Below are 16,179 nucleotides of genomic sequence, written 5' to 3'. Positions count from 1 at the left end.
CCAACTGAACTCTAGCTGCCATTACATCCCACCTCTCAAGATCCAATCAGTCTCCCCCTTCCCTCCCTTACCCCCTAAAACTCAGGAAACACCCCACACTTCCTTTCCCTTCAGATCTCAAGCATTCTCTCCCTTCCCCTTCTCCTACTGAGTGAGCACACTTCTTACGAAGGGACATTGTGGTGGCTGCTGGGCCCTACCTCCATGACCTGCCTCTTCCTTCAGGCAGTAAAAGCCATATGGGGCATAGGGCATTTACCCCAATTCTTCCGCTCATGGTTCGCCCTACTCACACATTTAAAGGAAAATGTCCTGTCTGCCGAGACTCCTTGGACATCAGGCACAACTTGCCCTTGGTGAGTGTCACACTCAGCAGCAATTATATCATCATCACACATCACTGGCACTGTAATTTTCATGTGCTCGATACAGTTATGGTTAATCCCTTCAACTGCCAAAACCAGATGTGAAATGTAAAGCAAAGTAATTTTGTAATAACATTTTCAGAACACATTAGCAATATTCCTCCATGAGGAACATTTCCAAAAGAATATAGATAGCTAACTAAGCAGTTAATAAAGTTGCTTGCCTGAATGAAAATCTTATACCAGGTTTTACTAGGTCGGTGTGTACTTACCCACAGCAAAAAAAAATGACCTGTAGTGGGGGTGGAGATAGACCAGAAAGGCAAACCACAGGCACGGATTTGATTTTCAAAGCATCCTTTGTGTTTTTATTCTGTTCTATCACCCGTAGATAAAGCAGGTGTAAATTAGAGTTACAGTTGGAATCCATCTATTTAAGATTAGAAAAGATTTGGTGAGAAATATTTTGATTGTTTTATTATTTTGATTTGTGCCTGCTATTTTTTTGTTATGCGTGTATATCTTTAGATTGTAAGCTCTTTTGAGCAGGGACTGTCCTCTCTTCATGTTTGACTGTACAGCACTGCATAAGTCTGGTAGCGCTTTAGAAATGTGAGTAGTAGTAGTAATATAGATGATGGTTGATTTGGGTGCATAAATATATACACGCACACATATATAATTTATAATGGAGATGGGAGCTTGGTACCATGTACTTTGCAGGCAATGTCATTGAAATTTTGATACAAGTTTATGAGTACAAATGTACAGTTTGTTGTTTAATCACTGAATTCATAGCACACACAAGAAATACATCACAGAATCTGTTTTCTACCACTGTATTTACTGTTTGCTACAGTATGATGGGAAAAGAGGTAAACCTGCCATTACCTCTTTCCCAGGCTCACATCCCTGTCCATCCATGAACCTTTACTGTCAACAAGGGGAAAGCTCATGGGGCGATGGGAAACCTCACCAGATTACGTAAATGGGTGAGTTAGTGCTCAGAAGGTTTGTGAATAGGTTGGGCACCTAGCAGGAGTAGACAGTGGGACCAGGAAAGCATGTAGAACAGCATTTTACATACTCAAATAGGCTCTTGCAAAATCATATCTCATTTTACAAGATATGCATGTAGACATGTCTAGAAGAAGAGAATAAGTAAAGCAGGATTGGCACTTACACACTATTTTATAAACACACAAATTATAGTTGCACTGGAGCAGGCAAAATTGAGTGTGTCTACTTTCCCCGGGTTTTAGAAAGGCACATATGCAATGCCTTTCTACAAAGCACAATGTATTCCAGGGTATCCTGGTATACCACTTTTTATTTATTGCTCACCAGAGCTAGATTAAGTCAAAGGCAAACCAGTCATATGCAGAGAGTCAGAGTCCAAATGTGAAAGGGAAAGGGTTCATTCAGATGTGCCAGAAATCTACACAATTTTTTGCATTAAGATATGCAAGTCAGAAGGCTACTGTATCTGGACATTTTTCAAAGTATTAAAACTCTGGAGCTGATACAGAAAGCTATCGCAAGCTCACCCCCCCCCCCCCCCCCCCCCACCCCCCACAGGACACGTGAGATATACACTAATGAGTAATGCAGGAAGGGGGTTGAGCATGGATTACACCTTGGCACGGCATACATGGCCCCACAATGCATGCACGAGGCCATTAAGTATGCCACATCAATGCACAAAACAAACACATGGCCTCTAATACGCAGTATTGAACAAATATTTTCACCAGGTCTTGCGTTAACCTGGCCTTACCTTCCTGTCGGTTTAGCTTTCTGCACACCAGCCACCCTCTCTCCCACTCCTACTAACTAGACCAAACTGACATTTCCTAGTGTACAGGAAAGCCCCTACCACCCCACCCTGGCATCTAGGGCACCCACCCAAACCCCTCCCCAATACTTTTTTTTAAATCCCTGGTGTCTAAGCAGTGGCGTACCTAGGATAGTTGGCACCCGGGGCCGGTCATTTTTTAACACCCCCCTCCAAAATCCAGTACTAGGCATACTGAAAATACAAAACACTCAGGACCTATAGAGCAATTCTACCATACCATAAGCAGTAATTTCTACAAGTCACACAAGGAAAAGGAAAGCATCTTAAACACTAAGCACTACAACATCAATTCACCTATTGTAAAACGAAACCAGACAGAATAATACAGATCATCAGTCCTGCACAGTCAATGCTAACTGGAGTGGAGGAGTGGCCTAGTGGTTAGGGTGGTGGACTTTGGTCCTGAGGAACTGAGTTTGATTCCCAATTCAGGCACAGGCAGCTCCTTGTGACTCTGGGCAAGTCACTTAACCCTCCATTGCCCCATGTAAGCCGCATTGAGCCTGCCATGTGGGAAAGCACGGGGTACAAATGTAACAAAAATAAATAACTGAAAGCCATGTCTTTTTCACAAACACAGATACACTCTAATCCACTACAGAATAAGTACATAAGTATTGCCATACTGAAAAAGACCAAAGGTCCATCAAGCCCAGCATCCTGTTTACAACAGTGGCCAATCCAGATCACAAATACCTGGCAAGATCCCAAATAAGTAATCATAAACTTTCTATTTAGACAAAATTAAACTGAACCCCCAAGATGCCAGACTCTGCATACAATGCAACACCACAGAAACAAAATGTCCCCTAGTACTGTGCAAAATATAAAGACAGCAGATGTAAATTTGAAAAAAACCTAACAAATACCAATCACCACTTTACAAATTAATAAATAGAAATAAAACAAATATCATTTTATTAGACTAATACATTTAGCTTTCAGAGGCCAAAACCTCCTTCCTTAGGTCAATACGTATAGTGCTGTTACAGTATCCTATCCTGACCTGAGGAAGGGGGTTTTGTTCTCCGAAAGTAAAAGTATTAGTCTAATAAATGATATTTGTTTTATTTCTATTAACACAACTACAATACTACTTTATCCTAAAGCAAAAAAATAAAAATTATATATTTTATTTACAGTTTGTTGTCTCTAGTTTCTGCTTTCCTCATCTTCTTTTCACTGTCTTCCTTCCATCCAGCATCTGTCTTTGCTCTCTCTCTGCCATCCAGGTGTCTGCCCTCTCTGCTGTGCCCTCCATCCAATGTCTGCCCTCTCTCCCTGCCCTTTCCATCCACTGTCTGCCCTCTCTCCCTTCCACATGTGCCCTATCTCTCCCTTCCATCCACATCTGCTCTCTCTCTCCCTTCCATCCATTGTCTGCCCTTTCTCTCTGCCCCTTCAATCTACCATTTGTCCTCCCTCTCCCATCCATCCAGGGTCTGCCCTCCCTCTCACCCCCCCCTTCCATCCAGGATCTGTCCCCCTCTCTCTCTCTGCCCCCTCTTTTCAGCCCCCAGTTCTAGCCCATTATCCCACCTGCCCCTAGTTCTAGCCCCAGCCTACATCTCCCACCTGCCCCCTTTTCAGCCCCCAGTTTCAGCCCACTATCCCATCAGTCCCCAGTTTCAGCCCCAGCCCTTTTCTCCCACCAGTACCGAGCTTCAGCCCCAGCCACTCTCCCTGTCCCCCCTTTAGCCCCCAGTCCCCACACCAGTCCCCAGTTTCAGCCCCAGCCCTTTTCTCCCACCAGTCCGAGCTTCAGCCCCAGCCACTTCTCCCTGTCCCCTTTTCAGCCCCCAGTCCCCACATTTCAGCCCCAGCCCCTTTTCAGCCCTCGGTTCCAGTACTGGCCCCTTTATCTCACCTACCCTTTTCAACCCCCAGTTCCAATCCCCTTCATCCACATGCTTTGTATTAGGACCCCCCTTTTCAGCCCCAGAACCATTCTACCACCTGTCCCAGGCATAGCCCCATTCTCCCTCCTGCCCCCTTCTCCCATCTGAGTCCCCCCTCCCCGACCCAGTCCCTTTCTCCCATCTGAGCCCCTCTCCCCTACCCAGTCCCCACCTGCCTACCAGCTCCGTCGCCAGATGACCCTCTTCTCCTGCCACCCGGCACCTGACCCAGCCTTTAAAAAAAATCTCTGAAGTGGCAGTGCCTCGCATCTGCTCTGCGGTAAAGGGAGAAAATTGCTTCGTCAGCCAGCCTTCCCTCACTGTCCCGCCCTAGCGGAAATAGGAAGTTACATCAGGGCGGGACACAGTGAGGGAAGGCTGGCCGATGAAGCAATTTTTCTTCCTTTACACGCAGAGCAGATGCGAGGCGCCGCGCTGCCACTTCAGAGATTTTTTTAAAGGCTGGGTCAGGTGCCGGGTGGCAGGAGAAAGGGTCATCTGGCGACAGAGCTGGTAGGCAGGTGGGGACTGGGGCGCCAGCGGAGCACCACCCCCACCCGCTGACATCTGGGGTGGACCGCCCCCACCGCCCCGCCCTTGGTATGCCACTGTGTCTAGGGCCCCCCACTATACTGGTTTGCCACCCCTCATCATTACCAACTACAAATAACATAAAACAAATTCCCTGCATGCCATTCATGCCAGGCCATTGAAAGGACAGAACACACTCTTTTACACTTAATTTACATATCCTAAAAACCCCACTACTACTATGTTTACTACAACTTGTAACATTCTCCTTCAAGACTTTGTAATTCTATTTACTATGTAAGCCGCATTGAACCTGCTATGTGTGGGAAAGCGCGGGGTACAAATGTAATTAATTATATTATTTTATTATTATTATTTCTTAGCTAACATACAAGTGTTCATGTTTCAGGTGTGCCAAGTGTTTTCTGATGGATTGATAAGTTACATGATGAGTGAAGTTTCTACTGTTGAGTTTATCTGAAGTCAATAATAAGTAGTCTTAAAGCATTTTAGCCTATAGGAATGCAGTAGTCCATCTACTTCTAAGATGTCAGCACTAGCTTCCATGAGATCCTTCTGATATTATAAGCTGCTCCATTAAATTACTCCATTTTAAACTTCTGTCCCTAGAGAAATCTCTCCGCTTATTAAAAGAACCTGTAACAGGAACAATAAGCAGGATAAAATATTGACTTCTGCTCCATTAAATAGTCTGCTTTATTGTTTCTTGCTGGAAGTGGCCTTCAGTTTCATCTTGCTCGATATTTACACCTCAGGTCAATATATTCATTCCAAAAAGGTCAATATGTAATAGTTACTCAGTATGGATTGCCCAGGAGGCGTGTTGGTCAGATTTTTCTTGCTAATGATTTAATCCACTGTTAACACTTTAGAGACTGCTGACTTCATGCTCTGGATGCCTCGGAGAGCTGCTATCTCCTCTCTTGAGGTCTTTAGCTGTCTGTGCTGTAATCACGCATGGTTTCTCTCAGAGGCAGTGTGTCTAAATGGGCTAGTTTTGTGCATACTGTGACTGTGATGAACATAAGTACATAAGTATTGCCATACTGGGAAAGACCAAAGGTCCATCGAGCCCAGCATCCTGTTTCCAACAGTGGCCAATCCAGGTCACAATACCCGGCAAGATCCCAAAAATGTACAAAACTTTTTATACTGCTTATCCCAGAAATAGTGGATTTTCTCCAAGTCCATTTAATAACGGTCTATGGACATTTCCTTTAGGAAGCCATCCAAACCTTTTCTAAACTCCACTAAGCTAACCGCCTTTACCACATTCTCTGGCAACGAATTCCAGAGTTTAATTACACGTTGAGTGAAGAAACATTTTCTCTGATTCGTTTTAAATTTACTACATTGTAGCTTCATCGCATGCCCCCTAGTCCTAGTAATTTTGGAAAATGTGAACAGGCGCTTCACATCTACCCGTTCAACTCCAATCATTATTTTATAGACCTCTATCATATCTCCCCTCAGCGGCCTTTTCTCCAAGCTGAAGAGCCATAGCCACTTTAGCCTTTCCTCATAGGAAGTCGTCCCATCCCCTTTATCATTTTCGTCGCCCTTCTCTGCACCTTTTCTAATTCCACTATATCTTTTTTGAGATGCGGCACCAGAATTGAACCTCACTTCTAGTCCACACGCTATAGGAGTATGATCGCAACCTCTCAAAGTCACTGCTAATGCTTGCTATAGTGCTTGCATTGTACCAAAAGAGAGCTTCCTTTTGAAGTTCACAAAATGTAATACTCAGAGTACTAATGTGCAGTTCGAGTGGCCATTACGCATCTATAAAACAGAATCTAGAAGTTTTATATCACAGGGTCATCAATTTGGTCTGGTTATTTTATACACTTTTCTTTCATATAACAGTTGTCTAGTACTTGTGCACAGGTAGGCCAGGTCTTGCCTTCAGTATCCCATATTACTTCACTGACATCCCATATTGACCCACTCATTCTCACCAGGGAGGAAAAGGTAACAGTTCCATTAATCAAGCCATCTTTAAAATCACATTAGTTCCCTTCACTGCTCTCCATTAACAGATAGTATAAACCTACAGCAGCCTACTGTTTGCCACAGTCAACCACAGACAAACTGCAAGCAGCTACATGAAAATCATTGAAGCCATGATAGAAATCTGAGACAACTGTGGCAAACTGTGGATAGGGATATCCAAACACCTCAAGCAGGCAACACCACTTCAACAGCAATGCCTGGCAACTTAATTCTTCATGGTTCCCATAATCAGTAGTATCATCAGACTTATATTCTTTAGACATTTGATTTAACAGAATAGATAATTTTGGAAGGGAAGTGGCTGTAGTCATCAGTACCTGAAACCATAAATTATCCTGGATCTCAAGTTTTTTTTTCCTGTTTGAAGCCACGTGCATTTATTTTTATCATGCACTCCATCACTTTGTCAATGAGCACCATTGCTGTACTTGCAGCTGATGGAAGAATGTGATCCATACAGGCCTTGTCAACGAAAGCAGGTCATTTGGACTGAATGAGGAAAAAATCAATATGATTCTGAATTAATCATGCAACTGCCACAGAGAATTATGGGTGCATAAATGAAACAGCAGGATACTGTCTCTCTTTTCCATGCCCTCTTTCATCTTCCATCATTTCTCCTTTAGATCTATTAGTGGCTAGATTTAACCATGTAATGCCCTATTTTCTTTATTCTGTCTCTTATTAGACAATATATTGTGCATGAAACAGAGAGACTTTTCTACCCATTAGAACTATTTCTTTATTAGAATTCTGCATATGTGACTATCTCCAGTCAAGAATTTGTTTTGCTCCTGGTGTGTCCTTACATATGTTCCTCCAAAGAACTGGTACACCCTTCATGTTCTCCTCACTGCTGATGCTTTTCAGGCTACTACAGTCTGGATTCACCTTTTGCCAGTAAGTCTCAAACCAGGGGCGTAGCTTGATGGCCAATTTTGGATGGGCCACAGCCCAAGGTGGGCGGGCATGGAATTCACCCCCCCCCCCCCCCCCACCGGTCCCCCTCTGGTTTGCTCCTCTCTCCACCCCTCCCTGCCCAAAAAACCCAAATTAAATTTTTTGAGCTGGCGGGGATCCCCAAACCCTGTCAGCTGAAGATTTCCTCCTCCTCCTCAAGCAGCCAACACTCTTTCAAATGGCAGCCGGCAGCACTTGCCTCAAACTGATGCTGCTGGGCAGGCCGTGCATGCTCAGTGCTTTTGCATGTGCAAACTGAGCATGTGCAGAAGGGCCAGTTTGTGTCAGCTCAAGGCAAGTGCTGCTGGCTGACATTTGGAAGAGCGCTGGCTGCCCAAACAGGAAAATTTTCAGCATGGCAAGGTTGGGGACCCCACCAGCCACAGCAAGTGTTACAATTTTGGGGGGCCTGAGTCCAAAGTGGGTGGGCCCTGGCCACCTGTAGCTAGCCACTGTCTCAAACTATTGGGTGAACCAGAACAGATTATAACCAGCGATTGTGAGAAAGAGCAGGCCCTGTTTTATGAAACAAGTGTTTTTAATAAGATAGCCCATAGTGGCATATATTTGATATACAGATATGATTTTAATCAATGCACATTTAGAGTTTTACAGGGATGGAGGCCAGTGTTAAACCCAGATTTCCAGGCTGAATGACAAAGGTGAAATACAGAAATTCAAGCAAGTTAGAGAAATCAAGGTCAGAAAGTGCATGTAGATTAAGAGAGTGGATGGCAAATTGGACAGAAAAGTGTTGAGAATGGATACTTTACATATATCTTAGACTTGGTTATTATTTAAAATTTTACTGACAAACTTTAACTTTACAGTTCAGTGGGTACTTGCCCCAATGGCTATGTGTACATAAGCCTTAGAAGAACAAAAGAACATGCTGAGAGAGACTAAGGTCCACCAGGCCTGGCATTCTGTCTCAAGCAGATCTGTTTCTCATACCTGTTTTCCAGGGAGGTGCTAATTCTTTATGGGCTTTTCCTCCATGAACTTAACCCTTCTTCTCTCAGAGATCCTTCGTATTTGTCCCAAGCTTTTCTCAAATTCAGATATAGTCTTCATTCTCCACTACCTCCATCAGGAGTTCTTCCATGTATTCACCACTATTTCCATGAAGTAGTATTTCCTTAGGTTACTCCTGAGTCTGTCCCCTTTTTCCTATGCCCCCTCATTCCAGAACTTCCTTTCAGTAGAAAGACTTGCCTCCTGTGCATTTATGCCATGAAGGTATTAGACATCTCTACAGTGGCATTCCTAGGGGGGGAGTGCGGTCCGCCCTGGGTGCATGCCGCTGCGGGGGGGGGGGGTGCCGCGTGCGCCTGTCCTTCCTTCGTTCCATGCTCCCTCTGCCCCGGAACAGGTTACTTCCTGTTCCAGAGCAGAGGGAACATGGAACGAAGGAAGGACAGGCACGCGCGGCACCCCCCCCCCAGCGGCGTGCACCCGGGGGGGTTTTTTGGGGGGGGTGTCCTTTCGCGCCAGGGGGGGTCGCGCGCTGCACCGGGGGGGACGCATTGGCGATCACGCGGGTGTAGCCCCGCCTATGACGCATCGCTATCATACCTCCCTTCTCCAAAGTATACAATACTCTATATAAGGTCTCACCAGAGACTTATACAGAAGTATTATCATCTCCTTTTTCCTGCTGGCCATTCCTCTCTCTCTGCACTCTTCTAGCTTTTGCTGTTGACTTTTCTGTTTGGTCACCTTAAGATCATCAGCTACAATCACACCCAAGTACCACTCCTCTTTCAAGCGCAGAAGTATTTCACCCCCTAAACTGTACTGCTCCCTTGGGATTTAGCAGCCCAAATGTGAGCCTGTAAGTTTTTGCATTAAATCTTAGCTGCCAAATTCTGGATCATTTTCCAATTTTTTTAGGTCCCTCCTCATGTTATCCACACCATCAGGGACATCTACCTATTGCAGATTTTAGTATGAACTGCAAAGAGGCAAACCTTAGCAGATAACCTTCTGCAATATCGCTCAGAAATATGTTAAAAAGAACTGGGCCATTATCCTTGCAGCATTCGATTTGTAACATCCCTTCCTTCAGAGTGAGCTCCATTTACCACTATCCTCTGTTGCCTTCTACTCAACTAGTTCCTAATCAGTCAGTCACTTTAGGGCCCATACCGAGGGAACTTAATTTATAAGTTATCTATATGGAACCAAATCAAAGCTTAGCTAAAATCTTCCAGAAATTGACCCTAAGATAAGGCTTGTTTTGATTTGTTGGAATCCTGGGCTTCCAAATTAAATTTAAGTTAAATATAGATAAGAATAAATTTCTTGTGGTAAACAACCCCTTCAGCTGTACTGTATATAATTTAACACTGACATTGCATCCTACCCCCTAGACAACACTTGGGTATTGGGTGTATTTATTAATTGACATTCACTTCACATTCGAGCCTCAGGTTTCCTCAGTAGTGAAAAAAAACCCTTCAGGTCTCTTTGGAAGCTGAAGAAAATCAGATTATATTTCTCACAAGATTGCTAGTTGATTCCTTGATTTTAACTCATTTCGATTACTGCAATTCCATCTTTGCTGGATGTAAGGAGGGTGTCCTAAAAAGGGTGGAAATGGCCCAAATACTGCAGCTAGGCTTGTGATAGCATTGTGATAGCGCCACCCCATTATGCAAGCTGAACTGGCTGCCCATTAATGACAGGATTATTTTAAAATTATGTTTTTGTCTTTAAAATATTATATGACATGACACCAGATTGCATGCAGCCCTTAACTATTCCCCTAAGCAATATAACCTCTGGTTCTAGGCCTACCCTAGACTTCATCTTCCAGATTGCAAGAGAGTATGATATATGTGGGTTCGCACTGCAGACTTTAGATACCAAGGTGCTAAGTGGTAGAACCCATGCCAATGCAATCAAGGGTCAGCCTGATTATTTGGTATTTTGCAAAAGACTGAAAAACTTTCCTCTTTGAGATGTTTCTACCAATTGATGGAGATGTAGATGTAACTGGCGATCAATGGTTTATTATTTCGTTCTTATTTGTATCTTATTTGTGCTATTCTGCTCTTAGTGATATTTTGTTTATGGTATTGTAAACTTTGCTTGTTTTATTTATTGTAAGCCATATTGAACTCGAGTATGTTCGGGATAAAGTTGGGTATAAATGTCAAAATAAATAAAATAAATACATCACATCTAGCGCTCTCCCTCAATCCTGGTCACTCATTCAAAGAAAATAATCAGTAATTGCCACTAGTAAAACCATGCTGCCTTGGGGCCTGCAATCCATTGGATTCCAGAAACCTCACTATGCTTAGTTAAAAACATTTCCATTAATTTACTTACCACAGAGGTAATACTAGTTCCCAACTTACTTCCGCGTTTGTAGGGAAGGACCACATGTGCCATATTCCAGTACTATGGGACCACTCCCAACTCTAGAGAACGCTCAAAAAGGACAGACAGCGGAGCCATCAGAATTTCCTTAAGTTCCCTTCAGTAGTCTCCGATGTATGCGATCTGACCCCATCACTTTGTCCAGCTTTAGTTTTAGCTAGCTCCTCACAAATACAGTACTGTACAGTACAGTCGGCAGTGCATTAGGTCCTGGGGAACCGGGTTCAATTCCCTCTTCAGCTCCCTGTAACCCTGGGCAAGTCATTTAGCCCTCCATTGTCCCAGGTACAATATATGCTACTTAGATTGTGAGTCCATTAGGGACTGTCTCTTCATGTTCAAGTGTACAGCGCTGCATACGTCTAGTAGCGCTATAGAAATGATAAGTAGTAGTAGTAGAAGTAAACATAGTAGATGACGGCAGAAAAAGACCTGCACGGTCCATCCAGTCTGCCCAAGAAGATAAATTCATATGTTCTACTTTTTTATTTGTACTGTCCTCTTCAGTGCACAGACCGTATAAGTCTGGCCAGCCCTATCCCCGCCTCCCAACCACCAGCTCTGGCACAGACCCTATAAGTCTGCCCAGCACTATCCCCGCCTCCCAACTACCAGTCCCGCCTCCCACCACCAGCTCTGGCACAGACCGTATAAGTCTGCCCAGCACTATCCCTGCCTCCCACCACCGGCTCTGGTACAGATCGTATAAGTCTGCCCCGCACTATCCCTGCCGCCCAACCACCAGCCCCAGCACAGACCGTATAAGTCTGCCCAGCACTAGCCCCGCCTCCCAACCACCAGCTCTGCCACCCATTCTAGGCTAAGCTCCTGAGGATCCCTTTCTTCTGCACAGGATTCCTTTATGTTTATCCCACGCATGTTTGAATTCCGTTACCGTTTTCATCTCCACCACCTCCCGCGGGAGGGCATTCCAAGCATCCACCACCCTCTCCGTGAAAAAATACTTCCTGACATTCTTCTTGAGTCTGCCCCCTTCAATCTCATTTCATGCCCTCTCGTTCTACCGCCTTCCCATCTCCGGAAAAGGTTCGTTTGCGGAGAAAATTGTACTTGTCAATTGCTGTATGCCTAGGTGAAGTCCTCAGTGGTATATGAAATACGATAAATAAATAAATAAATTAGATACTCTGAAAATCATTCAGTATCTACTACACTTCCATTCCTATTTATTTTTGTCTTTTGTGGTCCTACTACTGGTCCTTCATCTGTGAACATAGAACAGAAATATTTGGTGAACTAATGCATTTTCTGGGAGTAGCTTTAGTTAAGTTATTTTTCCCCATAAAGACAAAAGGAAAAAAAAAAACTCTGTTCATCCTAACCCTGCAGCTAAAGTCATTTGGTTACTGTGCATGAAATTCCATGTCTGTACTCACACCAGAAATCATGGATACCAGTATTTCTATCCAATCTTGGTACAAAATAGCACCATATGAGTTCTACACTATTGTGCAGAATTATCCAGTCATTGTACTTAAAATTGGTGCACCTTTGAGCAACAGACTCACAGTTTATTGCAGTAGTTTGCACAATTGTTTCTGTGGATCATCAACAGAACAATTCTATATATTTCTTTGCTTCCACAACACATTTTGAATTTCTCTGTTCCTGATATTTCCTATGAATGGGTCCGTTCTAACACAACAGAATCATACCGTGTTCAACAAGAAATATTTTAACCTCAGTTCAGTCAGAAATCTTGCACCTCCGAGAGACTAATCTCTGCACAAAAGCAACTTCTTTACTCCTTCCAGAATGTACAGAAATGCAGTCCTGTCCAGTAGTCTAATACCTGGTCAACAAAAGCCTGAAAGAAAAGGGGGACTGGACATTCAACATAAAGTCAACTCTTGGTAAAATATTTAATTTTGTATCATTTGGTCAACAGAATATTTTTGTTATATAGAAGCCAATAATGCATATCAATTCTCCCAACAGCACAGAAAAGTCAGCTCTCTATGTAAATCAAACCCTAGTTTTGGCCAATCACAATCAACACTTGGATTCGGGGGCAAAAAAGATCTTGAAGGACTACAAATAAAGCTTCCTTTTTGTATAAACATATGCCTTAATAATTCTGGGTAGTTTTTAAAACACAGGTTTGAGTAAAGGATGCCACAATTTTCATTGCTTCTATAAACAGTAAAATATATAGTAATTGTTTGCATTTCTTTCTTGAGGACTTCTGCCATATAACAACATGAAAGCTAAAATATCAGGTATTGAACTTTGTTTTTGAAGACAATGGAGAGTAATACTGAGTGCCACAAGAGTGTCTGCATATTTTTGTTCTGTTTTCCTGGTGTTATAAAACAAATTTTGATCACCTGTTTCTTCCCTGCTCCCCAACAGACCATTTAAAAATGTTTCCTTTATTTTGGAAACCTTAGTAAAATTCTGTGGAAGACCTAAGTGTAGAAGGATAAGGAGGCATTTCTTATGTCTTAGATGCTAAACAGAGAAGGATCAAATTAGTGCTCAGCAGAGAGATCTTGGAGAAACACTAGGGCTCACAATTCTCTTTTTATTAGTACTGTGTTAAGGGGTACTAAGTTAAGGGGACATCCTATTCGGAATCAGCCTAGTTTTCCTCATGTTTAACTCTGCATTGGTCCCATCAGAGAGAGGACTGCATACTGAAGGAGTCCTGCCAGGTGGAATCAGAAAGCTACTTGAGAAAGAAAAGAGTATTGAGACATACTTTTTTAAAGATTATATATGTAAGGTCCTTGTGATTCCTTACTAACTTTAAATTTAATGCTCTAAATCTGAGATGGTAGTGTCATAGTTCATGCACCCTATTTATGGGTGTACTTTCCTTATGTGCCAGCACACCCTCTAGAAGGATACGGAGTGTTACTTCTTGATTGGATATGCTTCTGAAAGTTAAAAATCTACAGAAGCTGGTTTCCAGAAATATCCCTATGGACTGGGGCAGAGAAGGCTATAAAAGATCATCCCATGAGAGACCTTGATAAACAGAGCTAAGGCTCTCTTATTCTCATTTATATAATCTCTGGTATCTGACCTACAAGTGGACAGAGCAAGCCCTTCTGATGTGCAAAAAAACCCCAAAAAAACAAGATATGGGTTCTCTGCTACTGTGAACTTTGCATTCAAACTGAAAATAAAAATCCTAATCAACATGGCTTTATATTCAGGTTTTTGGAATTTCTAATCAATGATTTATTTAAATAGTCCATAACTTTGGCTGCTGCAAATTAATTATTAGAGATGCTGCATGCTTTCATTAGAAACAAACAAAACAAAACTGTGTTCATTTCCAATCTGTTTCTTTTAGTAAAGTGCCCTCCCCACATAAAAAACAGAACACAAGAATGGTGACCAAAATTTACAAACTAAAGCCCCCCTAGGCTTTCTCCCACCTCTCAGATCAATCTTATCCTTTTATGGGGTCCATAAGCCCAAATAGGGCAAGAATAATTCCCAGTTTCTCTACCCCACTGGGACAATATTTAAAAATGATGTTTGTGAGCCTTGAAGCCAGCATCAATTTGTTGTATGGATATACCTCCATATGTCAAAATTACACTTGCCTGAGGGCCCACTGGTACCATTTTGAAATTGATCCAGGGCAGCAGTAAATGGGAATTACACCTGCCCCATTTGGACATATGGATCCCACAGATGGAATACAATGTATCTGGAAGTGTGAGGAAAGGCCTAGGGAAGCATCAATGTTAACTCCTGAGGTGTCAGCACTGGGTTATTTTTGGAAAGAGGAGGACTAGAGCTCTTTTCTTTTTTGTTCTGTTTTTAGGTGAGGGTCCATCCATACGCCTATTGCCTGCCCCCTTCCCTTTCTCATATGTACAAATGCAAAGTTTTGTCTTATTTACTTGACATTTTGGTTCAGAAATTTCTGCAGGTGTTAAGTGCAAACAGAAGACTCCTATAGATGTACTTTGAGTTTGCAGGGCTCTACAGGGTTGTAACCAGAAACAACTCATTTTTGCTCACTAATCACTACCTGTAAAGAATGACTTCTTTTAGATTTCCTGCTTATTGCTTTGGATGGTGTGTATAAAGACTTTATTTTTTCAAATAGTATAACCCTTTTTCTTTAATTTTAGAAAGCAAACAAACATCTTTGAAACCTCAAGACTATGTATGCACTGTTTTACACAGCACAGTGAGATCACAGTAGTTCAGTGGAACAAGGGGATCATGAACACACCTTCCCCAAGTAGAGAAAAGGATACTCGAGACTGTATAAAATATCTACCAGAATACACAGATCAGACAGGTTATTTAAATTATATCCTAATATTAGACAAATCACTGGTGAACAATACATCAGTAAACAGGACTTGATTTCTCACTCAGCTGTGAGGAAGTTACCATAGAAGCTAAGATCCACTCATCTCACCCAATCTGTAATTTGCGCCTGACCAATGCTTTATAAAGAGTGCAACAGCTATGAATAAGGAAAGATAACCCTCACAGGGGTGAAAGAATAGTGAGCAGAAAGATAGAAACCATGATGGGCTTACCTGAGACGAGTGAGACTGTGTCCTTCTCCCATGAGACGACAGTGATGTATGCCTCCACAGAGGCAGGGATAATGCACTTGAACACTGCTGCACTGCCTCTCATGGCTTTCTGGTCCTCCACACGAACCGTGTAGGGCTCCCGGAGAACTGAAAAAGAAAGGACAAAAGTTTGGCACATAACTCTTCTGCTGGATGAATGCCTAAGCAAGGATCTATAGCCCGATGGTAAAAAATGAGCAACGGCAAGCAGGAAGTTCTGTGCTAGAATGCAGACTTTCTTTCTGGCCCTGTCTCTCTCCCTGCATCTCAGTTCTAAGCCTACTCTGCCACTTGCTCTTTGTCTCCCTCTGCACCTTACTTTATTCAGCTGTTGTTGGGTAAAGATAATAACATACACATACAATCAAAAATATTATACTATAGTTACAGCAGGTGTAATTGCCCTACTTTGACAAAAGGTTATAACATGATTATGTGCTCAGTGGGGTCAGGTGCCAGGTGTTAAAAAAAAATATACAATATGAGATGTTATTAGAACGTATTTACTTCCATTTTGAAGAAATTAATCCAAGGCAGTGCACAGCAAGAAAAATCTGAACTTAAGCAAT

At 42.7% G+C, this 16,179-nt stretch overlaps 1 protein-coding gene across 1 annotated transcript in view; it reads right to left on the bottom strand.

Annotated features, from left to right (window-relative positions):
* Positions 1–15,689, bottom strand: part of DSCAM (DS cell adhesion molecule) — a 999,367-nt gene extending 983,678 nt beyond the window's left edge. Inside the window, 1 exon segment of the mRNA XM_030205023.1 lies at positions 15,572–15,689. Within this exon segment, the coding sequence (XP_030060883.1) occupies positions 15,572–15,674 (103 nt within the window). The 5' untranslated portion in view covers positions 15,675–15,689.
* Positions 15,690–16,179: the final 490 nt, after the last annotated feature.

Source organism: Microcaecilia unicolor, chromosome 5 (genome assembly GCF_901765095.1).
Source record: "Microcaecilia unicolor chromosome 5, aMicUni1.1, whole genome shotgun sequence".
In the NCBI taxonomy this organism is placed as follows: Eukaryota; Metazoa; Chordata; class Amphibia; order Gymnophiona; family Siphonopidae; genus Microcaecilia; species Microcaecilia unicolor.
The sequence above is the reverse complement of the archived record's forward strand: the minus strand, read 5'-3'. Positions and strand labels throughout refer to the sequence as shown.